This window comes from Anomaloglossus baeobatrachus, chromosome 10 (assembly GCF_048569485.1).
Source record: "Anomaloglossus baeobatrachus isolate aAnoBae1 chromosome 10, aAnoBae1.hap1, whole genome shotgun sequence".
Classification (NCBI taxonomy): domain Eukaryota; kingdom Metazoa; phylum Chordata; class Amphibia; order Anura; family Aromobatidae; genus Anomaloglossus; species Anomaloglossus baeobatrachus.
This window is the reverse complement of record NC_134362.1, coordinates 63104993-63128069: the sequence shown is the minus strand read 5'-3', so window position 1 is coordinate 63128069 and position 23077 is coordinate 63104993. Positions and strand designations below refer to the sequence as shown.

General features: G+C 42.8%; 1 protein-coding gene across 1 annotated transcript in view; it reads left to right on the top strand.

Annotated features, from left to right (window-relative positions):
• The window catches only part of CHID1 (chitinase domain containing 1), a 495903-nt gene that overhangs the window by 86498 nt on the left and 386328 nt on the right, over positions 1 to 23077 (top strand). Inside the window, exon 8 of the mRNA XM_075326925.1 lies at positions 20263 to 20355. Coding sequence (XP_075183040.1) covers positions 20263 to 20355 — 93 coding nt within the window. The remainder of the gene's footprint in view (positions 1 to 20262; positions 20356 to 23077) is intronic.

The window sequence follows — 23077 nt, the reverse complement described above, 5'->3', positions numbered from 1 at the left end:
ACATGGGCAGGATGGATGGGGGCATAACATGGGCAGGATGGATGGGGGCATAACATGAGCAGGATGGATGGGGGCATTTCATGAGCAGGATGGATGGGGGCATTTCATGAGCAGGATGGATGGGGGCATTTCATGAGCAGGATGGATGGGGGCATTTCATGAGCAGGATGGATGGGGGCATTTCATGAGCAGGATGGATGGGGGCATTTCATGAGCAGGATGGATGGGGGCATTTCATGAGCAGGATGGATGGGGGCATTTCATGAGCAGGATGGATGGGGGCATTTCATGAGCAGGATGGATGGGGGTATATCATGAGCAGGATGGATGGGGGTATATCATGAGCAGGATGGATGGGGGGTATATTATGAGCAGGATGGATGGGGGGTATATTATGAACAGGATGGGGGTATATGAGCAGGATCATATACAAGGCAGGAGGATCCTTACCAGAATGGGGTACCTTAGTAGAGAATTTGGGGACATTACCCCATAACAGTGTCAGCAGCAGATCCTCGCCCCATAACAGTGTGTCATGACCATATTTTTTGGTTAAAATTTTATTTTCCTATTTTCCTCCTCTAAAACCAGGGTGCGTCTTATGGTCAGGTGCGTCTTATAGTCCGAAAAATACGGTATTTCTCTACGTTGGGGTCCCTAGCTTGTGTGTGTCCTCTCATGCAGTTAAAAAACCTACCGTGTATAGGAAGCTGAGACCCAGGCTATTTATGCGTATGATATGGATTGGCAATAGGTGTGGTTGGGGAGGGTTCACAAACGAAAAAATACTAACAAATAGGAATAACGTTTGGAACACCATTCTAAGTCCGAACTGGGTGCAAAAACCTAAAAAAACATATCAATTCAGTAGCTAAATTTCCTATTTGTTAGTAGTTTTTCGTTTGTGAACCCTCCCCAACCACACCTATTGCCAATCCATATCATACGCATAAATAGCCTGGGTCTCAGCTTCCCATACACGGTAGGTTTTTTAACTGCATGAGAGGACACACACAAGCTAGGGACCCCAACGTAGAGAAATACTTTGGCGTAGTGTTGGGGCTCTATTGCATTGATCAATTCAGTAGCTAAATTTCTCTTGATTCATATAATCATGGCAGTAATGCAGATTCCATTTTTCACATTTTCACTCTTACATATAGCTATTGGATTTTTCAAGTCAGTATTCACACAGCAGTTTCTGCTATTTCATGTATTCCCCTTACATAGTCACTGGTGTGCATACCTTATTTCCCCATAGTGATGTTTTTTTAGGTTTTTGCACCCAGTTCGGACTTAGAATGGTGTTCCAAACGTTATTCCTATTTGTTTGTAAGCAATCTGGCTTGCAGGAGTTCATTTCTGCTAGCCTGTGGATTACTACTTGAGTCACATGTTGCAGGAGACCTATCACAGTCACCTCCGCTCTCTTTTTAAGATGGTGGAGCCTGGTCTCCTATGCCGATGATCACTTTATGTGATCCTTTGATATCCAGTTGCTGGTGAACGTCTGTGTGCTGTTTGGTGTGTTGTGGAAATACTCTTGTTATCTGATTATTTTGCCCTTTCCATTAGTTTCCTCCTGATCACGTATTGTCTATATCTCTGTGAGTGATTGATAGTTTTGGTTCCACCCCCCCTGTCTGTTTATTTGTGTGGGATTAACCACAAATGTCCTGGCCCTCTGCTTGGTGGAGAGAGGGAGGCCATGAGACCAGGGTTGTTCAGGAACTAGGGTAAGGAAGGCGGCCAAAACATCATCACCTTCAGGCGTATCTTTGGGATCAGATTCAGCCAGGGTTCCCCTAGCCTGAGGGCCAGTTTAGACTCCCCTGTTCCTAGTGATACCGTCACACCCCGTGACAGTGACATCGTCACACCCCATGACACATGCTACATAATTAATAAAAATGCACCACAAATAATCAGCACAAACTTCTGACTTTAGCTGAAATTTTTTTTATTATTACAAAGATACTGCATATAAGGATCCCCATACATATTAGATTAATGTTGTTCAGACCCGTTGATAACGACAGGTTCTGCTGACAGTCTGTGTATGAGCGCTCTGGACAATTTATTGTCAGGGAATATATTGATCTGACGTGTTTAATTTTGTACTGCTGAATGTATTGTCTCCTGGAGATAAGCCGCTACATATATGTCTGGAGGTGGCTTTCTCGTAGAGATCACATGAGTGCTCAACCAAAAGAGCGCTCCTGAGTATGGAAGAGACAGCCGAGATAGCTGCTGGACAAACGAAAGCCATATAATGTATATGGTGAGCTTTATCGTCTTTGTTTTTTCATGGAATGTCTGCTTTGATTTATCCAGCTTTTGAAAACAGATACAAAAAAAAAACATATAAGCAAAATGATATAAAATTACTGTAATCAAGAAATACTGCTTTATACTATTTTACATTTTTTATAAGATTTTTTAGTTGGAGAGCTACCGTTTAACCTGCAGAAACACTGAGCACAACTTTTAAAGGCCCCTTGTTATTATATAAGCTTTATTACACTCCTCGCTAATTTTTTATTATTATTATTATTATTTATTTTTTTTGTATTTTTTTTATTAATATTTATTTATAAAGCACCATTGATTCTATGGTGCTGTACATGAGGAGTTACATACAAAATATAAATTTAAGTTACAATAGACGGACTGGTACAGAGAGGTGAGGGCTTGTATTCTATAGGATAATGGGGAGGAAACTGTAGGTGGGGGGGAGTTGCGGCAGCTTCGTTGGTGATGAGTAGGCAGCGGGATTATTGCAGACTGTAGGCATTTTTGAAGAGATGGGTTTTCAAGTTCCATTAGAAGCTTGCGAGTGTACTAGATAATTTGACTTGTTAAGGCACACAATTCTAGAGGATGGGGGATACGCTAGAGAAGTATTGTAGGTGGCCAGATGAGGAACAGATAAGCGTGGAGGAGATCAGGAGGTATTGGGAGGACCGGAGATTATGTGTTGGAGTATTTTAGGATACTATTATGTAGATATATGGAGGAGACAGATTATTGACAGCTTTGTAAGTCAGTGTTAGTATCAATTGGATGCGTTGGGGAAACTAGGAGCCATTGAGGGTATTTGCATAGAGGAGAAACAGTAGAGTAGCGAGGAGTAAGTTGGATTAGTCAGGCAGCAAAGTTAAGGAAGGACTTGAGAGGTGCAAGAGAATTAGCAGGGAGGCCACAGAGGAGGTTATCAAAGAGTGAGTTAGATGAGAGGTGGGAGGAAAGTTCAGAATGGTCGTGCTGTTCGAGGAGTTTGGGCACGAACAGGAGCAATGATATGGGGCAATAGCTGGTAGTAGGGGTCAGGTCGAGGATGGTTTCTTTAGAATGGGTGGGATTGTTGCATGTTTGAAAACAGAAGAGAAAGTACCTGAGGTTAATGATAGGTTGAAAAGATGGGTTAAGGCTGGGATAAACTTAGTGGTGACATTGGGGAGGGGATGGGATGGGGTAAAGTGCCCAAGTGGTGATGTGCATTTTGGAGAGATGAGTAAGCTCTCCTTTAGTGATGGTGGGGAGGAAGTTTATTCTAGAAGGGCAATGGTCTGTTATATGGCGGGGTTGTGGTGATTGAGTAGAAAAGACTTGTCTTGTTTGGTCGATCTTATCTTTGAATTATGCAGCAAAGTAATCTGCAGAGATGAGGGTGGTCGGAGGGGGCAGTGGTGGACGGAGAAGGGAGTTAAGTGTGTAATAACTGGGTTTGTGGGATAAAGACAGTAAAAGTGTTTTGAAGTAATCCTGTTTAGCAGGGGTGAGGGCCAAATGGAATGTGAAAATTGCTTTTATGAATGCGGTGAAGTAGTCTTGCAAGTGTGTTTTCTTCCATCGCCGCTCAGCAACCCTAGGCACTTGCTGAAGCTTTTTAGTGAGGTTATTGTGCCAGGGTTGTCTGTCGATTCATTGCCCACTGCTATGCACGAGAGTAGCAACTGAATCAATAGCTGATGCAAGCGTGGTGTTGTAGAAAACAGTGGCTCTGTCTGTGTCATGGAGTGAAAATATGGAGGACAGCGGTAGGAAAAAGAAAGTGTGGGAATGTCTAGATGTGCAAGCTTTCTGTGAGGGTGTGCTAGTTGCTCCACAGGTTAGGAGGACAGGGCTGAAGAAGATCAGATAGGGGTAGAGGGGAGGTTGTGAGGTTAGATAGGGAGCAGAGACAGGTGAAGATAAGATCTAGTATATGTCTATCCATATGAGTGGCTGAGGATGACCACTGAGTTAGATAAAAGGATGAAACGAGGGACAGGAGTTTGGAGGCTGCCGACTGGGGGATGTTGAAGTCACCCATGATGTTGTTGGGAATGTCCGCAGAGAGAACTGTAGAAACCAGGAGGAGAGTTTGTCGATAAAGGCAATTCCCGGGCCCGGGACGATGGTCACTTGGAGGTTGGAGGGAGAGTAGATATAGAGAGCACTTCGAAAGAAGAGAGGGTAGAGGTGGGATTGGGTTGAAACTGCAGTTGTTAAAAAGGAGAAGACCCATTCCTCCACCATGTCTATTGCCAGGGCATGGAGTGTATGAGGCGAATACTATACTTGTGGCCACAAGATTTTCCTTTTATAAACTCCTCAGTCTGTAATAATATGTACATTAGGACTGATTATAGGGGCCGGGCTAGAAGAACTGGAGACTTACAACGATACCCTGAAAATCTGCACAATTTCTCTAATGATTGCTAGACAATGGTGGAAAGTTTGAGGAACTTCTCATTTTGTATCAGTCAAATCCTTCAATGTCTAATTTACAGATTTGTTGATTCATTGTAAACACCTTTTTACTGCAAATGTCAATTCTCCCCCCCCAAAAAAGTGCTGGTACTGCTGTCTTGCGCTTTTTGTAAATGATTTACCTGCTGCCAGTACAAGGAAAGAGCAGCTCCGGCTGAGTCTCGCTGCTTCTAAATTATTTACTTTCATTGATCGGTGCCCAGTTGGTATCTGCATGTGGGCAGCTCCTTCAAAGGCTAATTCCAAGGGAAACCATGTATAAATCTAGTAGAAGGTAGTAAATCCACTGATTAGAAACATAAGCTTCTATACAATGGATTCACGTTGCCAGCATTTCCTATTGTGATTTCTCAGTACAGCATTGTTATAGAATCAGTTATTCTGCTTTCACCGCCGTAGATGTACATGTGACATTATTTATTTTTTTTACTTAAAGGCATGTATATACCGTAGTCTTAAAATTCATTTTTGCATTAAAAGTTTTAGATGCTTTAAATTTTACAGAGTTTTTTATATTGCTGACTTCAGATTATAGAAAGTCTGACTGTTCAAACCAAGCATTGCACCTTGTAGAGAACACATACAGTCATGGCCGAAAGTGTTGCACTCTTGAATTTGTCCCAGAAAATTAATTATTTCTCCCAGGAAATTATTGCAATTACACATGGTGTTATACACATGTTTATTTCCTTTGTGTGTATTGGAACAATACACAAAAACAATATAAAAAAAAGGCAAATTGGACATAATTTCACACAAAATGTAAAAAATGGCCCAGACAAAATTGTTAGCACCCTCAACTTAATATTTGGTTGCACACTTTTTGGAATAATTAACTGAAATCAATTGCTTCCTATAACCCTCCACAAGCTTCTTACACCTCTCATTTTAAAATTTGGACTCTTCTTTATAATCTGCTCCAGGTCTCTTATATTTGAAGATGTCTTCTCCCAACAGCAATTTTAAGATCTCTCCACAGGTGTCAATGGGGTTTAGTTTCAGACTCATTGCTGCCACTTCAGAACTCTCCAGTGTTTTCATCCGTTTCTGGGTTCTTGGGGTCATTGTCCTGCTGGAAGACCCATGACCTAGGACGCAGACCCAGCTTTCTGACACTGGGCACTACATTGCCACCCAAAATCCTTTGGTAATCTTCAGATTTCATGATATTTTGCAGACAATCAAGACATCCAGTGACAGAGACAGCAAAAAAAAAAAATCTTTCAACCTCCAACATATCTGACTGTAGGTACTGTGTTCTTTTCTTTGTTGGAGAATGATGTGCTTTACTAAAATGCTTTATCTTTTTTATCTGTCCACAAGATGCTTTCCCAGAAGGATTTTGACATACTCAAGTACATTTTGGCAAACTGCAGTCTAGTTTTTCATGTCTGTGTCAGCAGTGGGGTTTTCTTGGGTCTCCTGCCATAGCATCTCATTTTTTTCAAATGTCAACAGATAGTTTGCGCTGACACTGATGCACCCTGAGCCTGCAGGACAGCTTGAATTTCTTTTGAACTTGATTGAGGCTGTTTATCCACCATCTAGACTATCCTGTATTGCAAACTTTCATCAGTTTATCTCTGCCACTCACATCCAGGGAGATTAGCTACAGTGCCATGGGTGGTAAATATCTTAATTTATGTTGCGCACTGTGGGCAAAGGAACATCAATATCTCTGGAGATGGACATGCAACCTTGCGAGTGTTGATATTTTGAAACAATTTAGGTTCTCAAGTCCTTAGACAGCTCTGTTGTAATTGAACGGGGAGATGATTCACTCTTTGCATCTGGTTCCAGGTGTGATTTTCACATTACCCACATCTGTTACTTGCCACAGTTGAGTTTAAACGAGCATCAGATACTTGAAAACTTGTTTGCCCGCAATTTTGAAAAAGTGGCAACAATTTTGTCCAGACCATTTTTGGGGTTTAGTGTGAAATTATGTCCAATTTTACATTTTTTTTTGTCTGTTTTCTTATGTTGTTCCAATACACAGGAAATAAACATGTCTTTAACAAAACATGAGTAATTGCAATAATTTTCTGGGACAATTTCAAGGGTGCCAACACTTTTGGCATGACTGTACTTTTAGTATCCCAATCTTTTGCTGCATATTCCAGATATCGTTCTTTAATATAATATGCTAATGAGGTTGTATGTGCAGTGCACCCTTCTGGGGCCGAGCAGCTCAGTGAGCCTTGCCACCTGCTTGTTTTGCGTCTATTGTTGTCCTCTTCTCTCTTGATTGACAGCTCTGGCTTTACAGGAGCCAGACAAAGGTAGAAATAGGTATCAATGTTTGTTTTTTTCTAAAAAAAAAAAAAACAAAAAAAAACTACATGGAAAACAATTTTTTATTTTTTTTTGCATTATTTTTAAATCTAGAGTTTTTTTACATTTTTTTTTTAAACAATGGTAGTGATTTATTAAGCTAAATGCAGCAAGACTGTCTTTCACAACTTGTTCCATATTTGTTGTGTGTCAGACGGTTATGGATTGTGTTATAGATTAGATAAATCCGATATTACTGGACGTCGGCAGCATCTCCTGTATATAGTTATATTAATGAGCAACTAGCTGACATTTTTAGAAGGGCAAACTTTTACTATGCACTTCCTCATTATCAACAGGTGCAACATCAAAGGTGAAGATAATGACCCTTAAGGCAAACGGGTCATCTCTAGACATCACATGGTAGAAATTGAAATGAAATGTTTCCATACCATATCGATAATAATCTCATATCAGCATCATTCGTGAATATATCTGTGATGAGAGAAAATAATCTTTTCTGTGGGGTCAAGTGCAAGAATTTTTGGCTTTGGGAAACCACATAGCCTCCTATATACATTATGAGCCCTACATAGCCTCATATATAATGCATGAACCCCAGATAGCCTCCTATATAATGCATGAACCCCAGATAGCCTCCTATATAATGAATGGACCCCAGATAGTTTCCTATATAATGCATGAACCCCCAGATAGCCTCCTATATACTTTGAGCTTCCACTTAACCTACGATATACATTATGAGCTTTACATAGCCTCCTATATACATTATGAGCCCTACATAGCCTCCTATATAATGCATGAACCCCAGATAGCCTCCTATATACTGCATGAACCTCATATAGCCCTCTATATACTTTGAGTTTCCACATGGCCTCTGATATACATTATGAGCCCTACATAGCCTCCTATATAATGCATGAACCCCAGATAGCCTCCTATATATTGCATGAACCCCAGATAGCCTCCTATATATTTTGAGCTTCCAATTAGCCTCCGATATAAATTATGAGCTCTACATAGCCTCCTATATAATTCATGAACCCTAGATAGCCTCCTATATAATGCATGAACCCCAGATAGCCTCCTATATACTGCATGAACCTCATATAGCCCTCTATATACTTTGAGTTTCCACATGGCCTCTGATATACATTATGAGCCCTACATAGCCTCCTATATAATGCATAAACCCCAGATAGTCTCCTATATAATGCATGAACCCCAGATAGCCTCCTATATATTGCATGAACCCCAGATAGCCTCCTATATATTTTGAGCTTCCAATTAGCCTCCGATATACATTATGAGCTCTACATAGCCTCCTATATAATTCATGAACCCTAGATAGCCTCCTATATAATGCATGAACCCCAGATAGCCTCCTATATAATGCATGAACCCCAGATCACCTCCTAAATACTGTATGAACCCCAGATAGCCTTCTATATACTTTGAGCTTCCACATAGCCTCCGATATACATTATGAGTGCTACATAGTTTCATATATACTGCATGAACCCCAGATAGCATGCGCACCACCCTTCCATTTATTTTCTATTGCATTTCCCTGCACTTAGGAACAGCAATCAGAAAGTCGTCACCAATCCTTTGGAAAGGTATTAACCTCTAAACCCTTTATGTGAATACTGAAAATCTATGTATTACCCCTCCCCCTGAAATTGTGCTCCTTAAAAAGTGTAGTGGCAGAACAACCTGATATACTTTAAAGGGTTATTTCCATCTCCAAGATCCTATCCCAATATGTAGTAAATGTAATAATAATAATATTAGCAAATACCTCCAATTAGAAATGTAGTATAGTTCTCCTAATTCAATATGTCTCTTACCTCATGTGCAGGGCATTGCAGCTTAGGTATCTATGGTTACAACCAAAAGCAAATAACTGTCACTATATGAGTGGACATAACCATGGATGCCTAAGCTGCAATGCCCTGCACATGAGGTAAGAGACATGACTATATCAGGAGAACTATATTAGATTTCTAATTGGATATATTTGCTAAGATTATTATTATTATTATTATTCTACCTACTACATATTGGGATAGGATCTTGGAGAATGGAATAACCCTGTAAGTAGGCTAATGAATGATCTACACAGCATGATATTGGCCTTATAACAGATGACCAAAGTTCTCATGTAGTATTATTTATATAAGATTAAACGGATTTCTGTGCTTTTGTTCCATTTTTAACATGACAAATCCTTTTAAATTAAATTCCCCTTTAAATTCTGTGTCCCTTGAAATACAGAAATAAAAGGATTATAGATGAGGCCTGGCCCCGGGGTTGCATTTCATTGCTGTGCCAGAGCAGGTGCCTTCTGTATACCTCTCATGCATCAAGCCCCGGGAGCTGTCAGATCTCCGCTGAGCCTGTCACCCACTCACTTATCCAACCAGCTGCTTGAAATGCTCCCTACATCCACGAATCCCCTTGGGAGCCCAGCTTACATTTTCATTTCAAACCCACCGTTTGTCTTAAGCTTTATAAAGGTTAATGGGAATAACTGCGCCTGCCTCTTGTGTAACAAGGTGGGGAGGGCAGGGAGGGGGGTTATTACTTATTGGAGAGCGGTCTACCTCTCGTGACGGCAGTCTCATTCATTTAGGGGCAGCCTGGCTCATTACAGATGAATTTCCTAAGGGACAGCACATAGCTCAAACCAAAGGAAAGCAGCTGGAGAAAATGCGGCAGCATTCCTATACCCATTAGGTAACCCCGCAGCATATAGTGCCAGCGCAGGTAGATCCAATCCTTGTCTCTTCACATTTAGGGTCTGCAATTAATACCATGCCAGGAGATCTGTGCAATGTTGAATATTTTTACACACAGGGGTAACGCTTCACCTCTTTTTCAGAGCATTGAAATAGTTCCCAGCTATTTATCCTATATGTAAAGCTAATGTCTGAACGGAAATTAAAGGGATAACACTTAAAACAAATCCTAAGGATGTTCTTTAAGGATATGAGCATTTGGGGTCCGCCCCTGGGACCCCATCCTCATTGATTGAGACTACAAGGACCTGTGCCTCGTAAGAAAAATTGGTGGTGAGGTCAGTGCTCAAGACTATGGCGTTTCTTTGAAAAAGGTGAACCAGTTTGTATCGCAAAATACAGCAAATCCAGACCGTTTCCTTCACTCACCATAGACTACAATGGATAAGGTAGTATCTCTGTACGTTCCTGTATAATAGGAGTACCAAAGGACTTCCGTTCTCCGGATCGATGTGGGTTCCAGTGGAGTGGCCTGTACAAATCAGCTACTTATAGCATGCAGATAGCCTATAAATCCTCCGATTAGTTTTTGCTATAAATCCTCCGATTCGTTTTTACTATCCCATCTGAGAGCAGCATGATGTAGGCAAAGGAATCCAGAATCCAATGATGTATCACTTAGTTTACTGAGTGCAGTGGTTCTGACACAGAGTTTTTAGATTTAGCAATGCAGCGAAGCTCAAAAAGCTAACCCCACCCACACCAAGCTCTCTGTACAATGTCTATAGACAGTGCGCTGCTAGTCACAGAAGAAGGCATACCAGACTACCAGGCACAAGGCAGTGTATGTATTCTCAGCAATGATAAGGTCCTGGTGCTAAAACAATCATTGTTATTAAACAATAGCACATACCTTGATAAAAGACGCATCTCAGAAATCCGTGTTTTAACCCCTACAACATGGTGTTTTCATATTACATAGCAAAAACCTGCTAACATTCCCTTTAATTCATTTTTTAAAAATAATAAGTAATAATAATTAAAGTAGTGGACATTCCCTTTAATTAAAGTCAAGCAAGTGCTCTTATCAACTACTGAGGTTTGCAGATTCTGACAGAAGGAGAAGAGCTTTGTGCAAATGATCGCTCCTTCTCTCCAGTCTACTCTCAAAAAACAAGGCTTTGTACAGCTAAGATGACGGAAACATTAAAAGTTATGGCTCTTGGAAGAAAGGGAGGAAAAAACTGAAAGGCAAAAATGAAAAACAGCTGGTCCTTAAAGGAATTGACTGGCACTTTTATATGGATGGCCTATCCTTTGGATGGGTCATCGATACCAGATCTGTGTGACACCTGGCACTCCCACTGATCAGCTCTTCCCGATGCCGGCAACTGCTGGATGTACTCATTTGCGGAGTAGAATAGCACAACTGCATAGTATGAGCAGTGAGGAACTATATAGCCACCATTATGCAGTACCCTGCAGCACACACTATGCAGTTGACGGAGCTGTTAGGCTATGTGCGCACTTACCGGATTTTGCCGCGGATTTTCCGCGGATTTGCTGCATGTTTCGCTGCAGAAAATGTTCATAACATCTCTGCAGTGAATCACCAGCAAATCCTATCGAGAAAAAAAATCCTGTGCGCACTGGGCGGAATTTGACAGCTGCATGTTTTGCTGCGGAAATCCCGCAGCAAAAACAAGTGCATGTCACTTCTTTTCCGCACATCGCTGCGGGATTTCACTCCATTGACTCAATGTTAATCATGAAATCCCGCAGGGAATAACGCAGGCAGCAAATTCTGTGCGGTTCACTGCGTTTTGCTGCGTTATTCCCTGCGGTATTTCGCGGTTTACCTCCGGTAATGTACATCACTTGCTTGCGGTTTTGCAGGGAAGTGATGTCATTACAGGAAGAGGAAGCCGTGCACAGAGTAAACACACACACATCACACACACAGACATCACAGACATAGAACACATAGACACAGACACATAGAACACACATAGAAAGAAAACGGAAATATAGAAAAAAAAGAACGTGGGCTCCGCTGCATATTTACCTTCCAGCCGAGGTAAGCACACAGCGGCGGCCCGGTATTCTCAGGCTGGGGAGGGAGAGGGGCAGGGGTAATGTCCCCCGCCTCACTCCCCCTCCGACAGCCGAGAATATCAGCCGCAGCTGCCCCGGGACTGTCGCATACATTATGCGGCAGCACCGGGAGTGTCCTCGGCTCTTCTTGCCACCGTGTAGCAGTGGTGACAAGGTAATACAAGGGGTTAATGGTGATGGGGGACCACCGCCATTAACCCCAGGCTTGATCATGGCAGCGTCTATGTGACAGCTGACATGATCAACCCGTAAGTAAAGTGAATAAACACAGACACCGAAAAATCCTTTATTTTAAATAAAACCAACAAGCCTCGTTCACCAGTTTATTAACCCCCCCAAACAAAGCTCCGGCGTAATCCACAGCTCCGACATCCACAGCTCCGGCTCCGGCGTCCTGCACTGCTAACATCCAGCCGCGACTGTCACAGACACAGGCTGAATGCAGCAGACAGCAGAGGTAATTACCGGTCATTTCCCACGGCCGGTAATGTGAACTCACTGCCGACCGTGGGAAATGCAGCGATCTGTCCTCTATCTATCCCTCTATCTATCTGTCTGTCTATCTATCTATCCCTCTATCTATTCTTCTGTCTATCTACTATCAGAATTAAATGTATTTTTTTTTTTTTTTTCTTCAATGTGCTTTATTGCATTGAATGCAATAAAGCACATCCCAACCCGCACGCGGCAAAACCGCGGCAATACCGCGAATAATACCGCGGTAAAACCGCGGCAAACCGCATGCGGTTTTCGGGTGCGGTTTCCCGCGGTTTTTTACCGCGAGTGCGGTAATCTTTGAGGGCATGCGGAATTTTCTCAAGAAAATTCCATTTCCCAGTGCGCACAGAGCCTTAAGCTCCTCAACTGATCACATCCAGCCAGGAATGGGGATACTGTTTGTTGCACCACCACCGATCTGGTATTGATGACATCCGGATGACCCCTTTAACACTAGAAGTCCCAGAGAGGGGTCATTTAACATTTCTACCTTTGGAACCCAGAGACGGGTCGAATGACCTGAAGGATTTTAGCTAACATCCTATAATCACCGTATTTTGTTCTGTAATTAAGGCCATTACTGTCGCACCACAGGAGGTTGTTGTTTTCCATTGAGTTTAGCCATTTAGTTTTTAGTTAGTTCTATTCAGTTTATTGTATTTGTCATTTGACCCTCTTTCGGGACTTCAGGGGGAGCTCGAAATTTCTGGGACTTCTAGTGTTAATGGGTTCCAGAAGGCCTGGGTCCCCATTCAGCAGTATTGGATGTGCGGCACCGATTGGCTGACCGGCTAGAGGGTTAAAACCGTTAATCTTAGTCTTTCCACATTTTCAGTTTTTAATAAATCTTTTGGACCTTGCATTAAAAATGACTTTGTTTTAAGTTAGTTTTACAGCCAATAATTTATTACAAAAATCTACTTTAAAAGGGCTGCAGAGGTTACAAAATGACTTTTCCGCCATTCTCCATTCCAAAGTGGCAAATCATAGATCACACATAAAGTATACAGAATATTCGCAGACCTTTTCCAATTATCTTTCATTAGTCACTGCCGTGCTGAAATGACTTCAATTACAGTAACCAGCGTTAGCGGACTTGTTAGAAAAGCCATCGTTGCCTTTAATTTAAGAGTAAGCCATTCCTGCCCGGTGAGAAAACCCGGCACAGTTCTCGATCTTCTCCGCTGTTTATTTTCCAGTATAAACCCAAAAATTGAAGAGTTAACAACCGTAAAATAAATGTATGACTGAGCCTATTTCTATCACAGGATGGTTGTTTCTCTTGAAATGCATATGGAGCCACTTCCACTGATGAAAGTAAAATCTACACAGACTTAAGGAAAGCGCCGAAGTTTCTCTCTTCAAGGAGGTTCCCTTGGGACATTTGGAACACAGATAGAATGTGAAGTCCGAGGCTGGCGGGTTCTCTCTTCTTGTCGTCTGCTGTTAAACCTCCGTTCTTGTTTAATCCCCTTCTCCCCTTACGTAGAGCAGATTTAAATACACAGTCTGTCTAGGTTTCAGGGTTATTGCAGACTTCTTTAAATGCATTGGGCTTTTTGTTTTTTTAATTCCTCAAGGGTTATGTTGAATTCAACAAGAAGCCCAACCGCGGCACAAAACCTGAGGCTCTGCTACACCAAGAAACACACTGCACCAAGTTTTCTTTGAATTTTTGAACAGCTGTACATTCCCATACTCTTCAGTAACTCAGTATGTCCCACATATCAACATGCAACTTTACAATTTTCTTCTTCATATCGTTTTTCAAGAACAGAGGTGTTTTTAATTTTAGTGTAGAGCTAATTGAATAGGCACAGCGGCCTCCTCTGCAGTCTATCAGAGGTGGTCGATTTGCTAAGCAAGGAGCATGCACTTGCAACGTCTTGGCTGTGGAGCCTTCAAGCGTTACTTTGAAACTGGCTGGATAATTCCCCCAATGTTGCAGATGCTTGCGGCATCGGAGAGTGCACAGTTCAGGCCAGCAGCGAAAACATGCCGCTGGACCGAGCTGTCAATCATTGAAGCAAGCAGGAAGCTGGCGTGCTCCTGATCAAAGAACATGATGCCTTTTAAAGTTCATTATTTGCCTTGTTCAAGGTTATATCTTCACACCCCTAAAAGCCAAAGATAGAGGTCACTACTTGCTTTATGCAGGGAAACTGTCATAATCCAAGCCATTCTCTGTATTATTAACCCTTTCCCACTCTATGACGTTCTAGTCGTCATCGTTACCAAGATGTTCCCACGGACACAAGTAATACTACGTGATGGTGCAGGAGCAGTCCCATGCATGGGCCAGTTGTATTTTACAACTATTATGCTCGCCGGGCGAGCAGGGATTTTAGCAAACCCACTGGGCCATATCACATAGGAAACCCAGAGGTGCTTACCTACGGAACCATTCCTGGTTTCCTCCAGATCCCCTGATGGTGAGGGTGTTTCGCTGCAGGTGTGAGATTGGGTGCCACTCTAGAAGACTATTGCTGCGACGGCTGGCTCCAGGGGTACAGGAGCAACAGTCTCAGGGATGGACAGCAGCAGTAGGAGGTGTCGAGGTTCCAACCGGGACAGTTGGATGGATATGGCGACAGGAGCTGGTGATGATACTTCATGGCAGTGGGTATCGTGGTTGGTGGCCCGTGTGGCAACTGGCGGCAGGTTAGGGATAACAGCAGCAGTACATTGAAATATAAACATATGTTAGAAGTGAAACTAGCACAATACAATAGGAGCAGCAGCACAGTGCTAGGGGACCAGAGAATTAGTAACGTATTAGACTCGTTGCCCAGGCACTTCCTGAAGAGAGAAAGGGCCTTAAATAGCTGCAGCCTGAATTGAGAGGCACTTACGGGTTAAGGCTACACTGGCCCTGTAAGAAAGAAAGCATGGAGGCATGCAAGTCCTTAACACTAGAAGTCCCAGAGACGGATCATTGAACATTTCTACTTTTGGAACCCAGAGACGGGTCGAATGACTTGACGGATTTTAGCTAACATCCTATAATCACCGTCTTTTGTTCTGTAATTAAGGCCATTACTGTCGCACCACAGGAGGTTGTTGTTTTCCATTGAGTTTAGCCATTTAGTTTCTAGTTAGTTCTATTCAGTTTGGACTAAGGGTCATTTGACCCTCTTTCGGGACTTCAGGGGGGAGCTCAAAATTTCTGGGACTTCTATTTCTAAGGCAAAACCAGGAAGCCTTCTGTGAGTACACAGCCTCCGGGGAAACAGCAGCACAGGATGGGAAAGGTGCGGCCACCACATTAGAGCCAGATGGGTGAGGGTCCGGACGTCCCGCCGGGGAGGGGGCAGAGCAATGCGGGGACGTCGATGTGGGTGTTACAACAGCAAACACCATGGTCTAATAGCCTATTTTGGAAATAAGTTGCATCCGGGTAATTTAAACCCTTCATCATCAAAGAGGTGAGCGGTGCCATGAAATAGAGAATAATGTGGACTGTGCCACTAATTTTAACTGAGGCCGGCACAAAAGTGGTTGAAAACAAATTATTTTCTGTAAAATAACGACCGGTTTGAAAAAATAAACACATTATTTATCTAGTACGGTGAATGTCATTAAAGAAGAAAATGCCAGAAAAATTCTGCTTTTGTTTAGACCGGCTTCCTACAAACATAATAAAAAGTGTTCAAAAAGACATAAAAACCACAATTCATTCCACAAAAACGTAGGATCTTTTACAGATTCCTTTGGTGTCAAAATAAAAATGTTTTGAAACTTTAAATGCAGGGACAGAAAAACAGAATATATTCTAAAAAGTCTTTTATTTAGCAAAAGTATCACAACAGTATGGGGTCCATTCTTTTGTCTGTCTTTAGAACAGAATAATAATTGCAGAATGCAGGAACGTTTTATTCTGTTTTTTAAAAAAACACACCGGAAGAATCACATAACAATCATTAGGGTTAGTCTGATTCTGTTTTGCTTAACCAATGCAGTGGATCATTTTAACAAATAAATTACGTTTGTTCCTGAAACTGAACAGAGAACCGAAATGTGCAAGAAGACCTGAACAGAGCTTAAAAATAAATCCTAAAAAACAATAGTGAAATTTGCATATTATGGTTTTTTTTAATTGCATAAAACCATGGTGGTAGATTCCTTTTAATTGGGTGAAAAGACCTTTTATTCCATAGCACTGCCCACTTTTACTAAGCAAAAAGACTGATGGGACTTCCTAACACGCTAGTGTGAACAGGTGCATACTAAACATGAGATATAGTATAATAAAAATAAACAGTTGCACTCTGAAACGCTAAGATATGTTATCAATGAATATAGGGATATGAACATGCATTACTGCTAAAGGGTACTTTACACACAACGATATCGCTAACGATATATCGTCGGGGTCACGGTGTTAGTGACACACATCCGGCGCCGTTAGCGATATCGTTGTGTGCGTCTAAAATGAGCGATGATCAACAGTCGCAAAAACGTCAAAAATCATTGATCGTTTTCACGTCGCTCCTTTTCATAATATCATTGGTGGTGCATGCCGCTGGTTGTTCATCGTTCCTGCGGCGTCTGACATCGCTACGTGTGACACCGCAGGAACCATGAACATCTCCTTACCTGCGTCCACCGGCAATGAGGAAGGAAGGAGGTGGGCGGGATGTTACGGCTGCTCATCCCCGCCCCTCCTCTGCTATTGGGCGACCGCTGAGTGACGCCGCAGTGACGCCGAAGTAACCGCCCCCTTAAAGGAGAGATTGTTCGGTGTCTCCAGCGACGTCGCTAAGCAGGTATGTGCGTGTGACGCTGCCGTAGCGATATTGTTCGCTACGGCAGCGATCACCCCCATGACGAAACAGCGTCGTGGACGGGTGCTATCGCGCACGACATCACTAGCTATCACTAGCGATGTCACAGCGTGTAAAGCACCCTTAAGAAAATACATATAAAAATTGGGATGCTTAGCATATAAAAAAGACCATTTTTTGTGAGCCCAACAGCCAACGTCAAGGTGTATCTTAGTGTTGGGTCCTTATTTACTCTAATGCCTCTCTTTGGGTCAGGGATTGTAAGAAATACTGAATGTATGAAGTGAGAGCGAGTGGTCTCCAACTTGTGGCTCTATAATCTACAGCATGTCCTGACAGCCACAGGTTGTCCCTTTGAATAGAAGTTGTAAGTACACGATTATCAAGGATGTTTTGTCCTAATAAGTATGCAATCTAGACATGACTCTAATCACCCGAGGAACAGCAAGACGCTTGACCTGTATAAACTGATATAAAATCGATCTATAACAAATTGTCCATGGGAACATTGGAAATTCAGTCTGCAAACGAGTTGATGATCTACAGTCATTTTGTGTCGCACATGGTCAGTACAGAATGACTGTTCAAACCAATCACAGGCACTCTTTGCATCATGCTGGGGCAAATTATTGAAATGCATCTTCCCACCTTCTTGTTTTTAATCTATCTCCACCCTCCTCTTCTTTGCTTGACAGCTTTGCATTCATAGAGCCAGAGAAGGGTGGAGATAGAGGCAACACAAGCTGGGGAGGAGGTGCACTGAACTGTTCGGCCATGCAAAGGGTGCGCCGAGTGCCTGTACTTGGTTTGAACAGTCATTCTGTGTTGTCCCTTTAAAGTGATCATCTAAGGAGAAGGAAGAGGGAAGACATGTACTCATAATCCCCTTTACTTTAATAACTATGTAGGATATTAAAAACTGACCTTGATAGTACAATATTACAAAACAATTTGGATTAGATGTCAGAATGGGCAGATACTTGGCAAATGAGATTTAATGTTAACATACAGTATGTAAAGTAATGCACCTAGGACAGAGTAATCCTATTGCTGCGTATACATTAAATGGAAGTAAACTCGGGACTACAGAACAGGAGAAGGACTTGGGTATTCTTATTACAAATAAGCTGAGCAGCAGCACTCAATGTCAAGCAGCAGCTGCTAAAGCAAACAAGATTCTAGGGTGTATAAAAAGAGAGATTAGATCCCGTGATCCCAACATATTGTTACCCCTCTATAAATCACTTGTAAGGCCACATCTGGAATACGGGATCCAGTTTTGGGCTCCATTTTAAAAATGACATTCAGAAGTAAGAGTCAGATCAAAGGCGACAACTAGGTTATTGCAAGGAATGGAGGCCGCCCGTATGATGGGAGGTTGGAAAAGTTGGATTTGTTTAGCTTAGAAAAAAGACGTCTCAGAGGAGATCTCATTTATATGTATAAATACATGTGTGGTCATTATAAAGGACTGCTAATGACTTATTTCTTCCAAAGACAATACTAAGGACCGGGGGACACTCACTGCGAGTGGAAGAAAAGCGATTCCGGCAGCTAAATAGGAAAGGGTTCTTTACAGTTAGAGCGGTCAGACTGTGGAATGCCCGACCACAAGAGGTAGTAATGGCAGATACTATAACAGCTTTTAAAAAAGGGCTGCATGATTTCCTCAGTACACACAACTTTGTAGGTTATAAATGACTTAAAGGGAACCTGTCACCACTTTTTGGTGTATAAGCTGCGGCCACCACTACCGGGCTCTTATATACAGCATTCTAACATGCTGTATATAAGAGCCCAGGCCGGGGGTATAACATAAACGCTTTATAATAATTACCTAACGGTCGCTTGGTGGGCCTTATGGGCGTCTCCGGTGCCAGCACCGCCTCTTTTGTCCATCTTTGTTCTCCTTCTTCTCTAGCCGCGGTGCATGACGCGTCCGTCATCCACACTCGCCGACATTCAGGTCCTGAGCAGGGCAGATCAAAGAATTGTAGTGCGCCTGTGCAATACTGGCAAGTGTGTATGACGCAGACGCGTCATGCACACAAGGTTCAGAAAGAGGACGAAGATGGACGAAAGAGTAGGCGCCGGCACCGGAGACGCCAATAAGTCCCACCGCGCGACCGTTAGGTAGGTATTATAAAGTGTTTTTTTATGTTATACCCCCGGCCTGGGCTCTTATATACAGCATGTTAGAAAGCTGTATATAAGAGCCCGGTGGTGGCCGCAGCTTATAGGCCAAACAAGAGGTGACAGGTTCCCTTTAATGACAAAACGTATAATTAGGGGAAGAAGGTTGAACTAGATGGACTTAGGTCTTTTTTCAACCTATGTAACTATGTAAGACTCTTATTCTACTGTGTTTAAGATTTGAATCCAAAGCAACATTGATCACCACTGAGCCACCATTCTACCCCTAACAATGGGGATATATAATAATTGCTAAACTTTGGTGTCTATATAGTTTTGGAAATTCAGAGATCACATTGGTAGAGTGCATTGGATACTATATTTGCTTGTTTCAAGTGCAAATTCGTATCATGCAATGTGTTTTTGTGGTTGTTGATACTGATACTATAAAGATAGTTTTAGTATTGACATGATGGTGACAACCAATTCTCATATAGATTAAGAGAAGTTGTTACTCTGCTTCGCTCATGGGTCTTGGAAAGCTTTTTCATACAGACATTTTTAAAAACGGGAAAATCTGTTTCTAGAATCTGAACACTGTCCACATTGGGGCTCACAATGTAAATTCCCTATCAGTATGTCTTTGAAGTGTGGGAGGAAACTGGAGAACTTGGAGGACACGCACGCAAACACAAGGAGAACATATAAATTCCTTGCAGATGTCGTCCCATCCCTGGTGGGATTTGAACACAGGATCCCAGCACTGCAAGGCTGTAGTGCTAACCACTGAGCCACTGTGCTGCCTAGGAGAGTTTTTAGTTAAAAGTAGACACTTCCATTAAGCAGCACCCCAATATTAACAGCCAAATATTTCCATTTATAATATATAATATAATATTTAATGAATCTGTCTCTGATGTGGCTGTTTATTCTTATTGCAGGGAGCTGGTTCACATGTTGACACACATCGGGCAAGCACTTCACCAGGCTAATCTCCAGTTCATCCTGGTTATTCCTCCTGCTGTGGCACCAGGGTAAGCAAAACAACATTTATCACACATTGTATATACTCTTATGTTAAGACGTTTACTTTTATATAATTTATTTAATTGTATACAGACATAGAGGACATGGGTATGATATGTTACTTAGAACCCCAAAATCAAATATACTGCATATGTGAATGTATGTGTATATATGTATGTGTATATGTGTACAGTGCCTACAAGTAGTATTCAACCCCCTGCAGATTTAGCAGGTTTACACATTCGGAATTAACTTGGCATTATGACATTTGGACTGTAGATCAGCCTCGAAGTGTGAAATGCACTGCAGCAAAAAAGAATGTTATTTCTTTTTTTTTTTTTTAAATTGTGAAAAGTTTATTCAGAGGGTCATTTATTATTCAACCCCTCAAACCACAAGAATTCTGTTTGGTTCCCCTAAAGTATTAAGAAGTATTTCAGGCACAAAGAACAATGAGCTTCACATGTTTGGATTAATTATCTCTTTTTCCAGCCTTTTCTGACAAATTAAGACCCTCCCCAAACTTGTGAACAGCACTCATACTTGGTCAACATGGGAAAGACAAAGGAGCATTCCAAGGCCATCAGAGACAAGATCGTGGAGGGTCACAAGGCTGGCAAGGGGTACAAAACCCTTTCCAAGGAGTTGGGCCTACCTGTCTCCACTGTTGGGAGCATCATCCGGAAGTGGAAGGATTATGGAACTACTGTTAGCCTTCCACGGCCTGGACAGCCTTTGAAAGTTTCCACCCGTGCCGAGGCCAGGCTTGTCCGAAGAGTCAAGGCTAACCCAAGGACAACAAGGAAGGATCTCCGGGAAGATCTCATGGCAGTGGGGACATTGGTTTCAGTCAATACCATAAGTAACGTACTCTACCGCAATGGTCTCCATTCCAGACGAGCCCGTAAGGTACCTTTACTTTCAAAGCGTCATGTCAAGGCTCGTCTACAGTTTGCTCATGATCACTTGGAGGACTCTGAGACAGACTGGTTCAAGGTTCTCTGGTCTGATGAGACCAAGATCGAGATCTTTGGTGCCAACCACACACGTGACGTTTGGAGACTGGATGGCACTGCATACGACCCCAAGAATACCATCCCTACAGTCAAGCATGGTGGTGGTAGCATCATGCTGTTGGGCTGTTTCTTAGCCAAGGGGCCTGGCCATCTGGTCCGCATCCATGGGAAGATGGATAGCACGGCCTACCTGGAGATTTTGGCCAAGAACCTCCGCTCCTCCATCAAGGATCTTAAGATGGGTCGTCATTTCATCTTCCAACAAGACAATGACCCAAAGCACACAGCCAAGAAAACCAAGGCTTGGTTCAAGAGGGAAAAAATCAAGGTGTTGCAGTGGCCTAGTCAGTTGCATCTTATCAAACCTGCTAAATCTGCAGGGGGTTGAAGACTACTTGTAGGCACTGTATATATACACACACACACAATATATCACACAAAAGTGAGTACACCTCTCACATTTTTATTATATGTTGTCGTGGGACAACGCTGAGGATATGAAACTTTGATACAATATATAGTAGTCAGTGTGCAGCTTGTAGATTTGGTGTCCTCTAAATAGCTCAACACGCACTCATTAATGTCTAAACCGCTGGCAAGAAAAATGAGTACACCGCTAAGTGAAATGGACAAATTGTGCCCAAAGTTTTAACATTTTAGGTCTGGAGATATGCTTGGCCAGTCAAGTACCTTTACCCTCAGTTTCTTTAGCAAGGTAGTGGTCGTCGTCTAGGTGTGTTTGGGTTTTTCATGTTGGAATACAAAGGGAGAGGATCACTCCCTGCTTCCGTATGTCACAGTAGATGTTTGCTTTCATGGTTCCCTCAATGAACTGTAGCTCTCCACAGCCGGCAACACTCATGCAGCCCCAAACCATGACACTCCCACCACCATGCACTTGACTGTATGCAGGACACACTTATCTTTGTCATCCTCACCTGGTTGCCATCACACATGCTTGGCACCATCTGAGCTAAATAAGTTTATCTTGGCCTCATCGGTCCACAGGACATGGTTCCAGTAATCCATGTCCTTAGTCTACTTGATTTCAGCAAACTGTTTGCAGGCTTTCTTGTGCAACATCTTTAGTAGAGGCTTCCTTCTGAAACTACAGCCATGCAGACCAATTTGATGCAGTGTGCGGCATATAGTCTGAGCACTGACAAACGGACCCTCCCCACCCCTTTGCAGACTCATACGTCTAGTTTAAAAAGACAACCTCTGGATATGATGCTGAGCACATGCACTTGTGACGCCCTGGACAAGCCAGGGGTCACAGGTAATGACATCACCACACCCTACACCCCGGTTAGGCACATCAAAGCTAGACCCAAAAATCCTTGTTGCCTTCCCCAGGGGCTGTTGTCCACACCAAGGAGTTCACAGTCCTGGAGGAGGGAAAACAGGCAGTTAAGCTAGGGAAGTGAAGGAGTGAGGAGTTAGAGTTTGGAGGAGGAAGTGAGAGGAGTTGAGTGGTAGAGGAGCAAGTGTGAGGAGAAAAGTGACAGCAACAGAGCCTGAAGTTGGTCCAGGTGTGTGCCCCGGACAGAGACAGCAAGGTTAGCAGACGGCGGTGACCGTCTGCAGGAGTGGCCTATCGGAGTTGCCGTAAGGACCGTGGACGGGCGGTGGCCCGGCGGTACCGGACCGGTACACAAGGAGAAGCCAGCACCATTGGCAGGGGCCTTTCGGATCCCGGCAAGGCTTGGAGTCG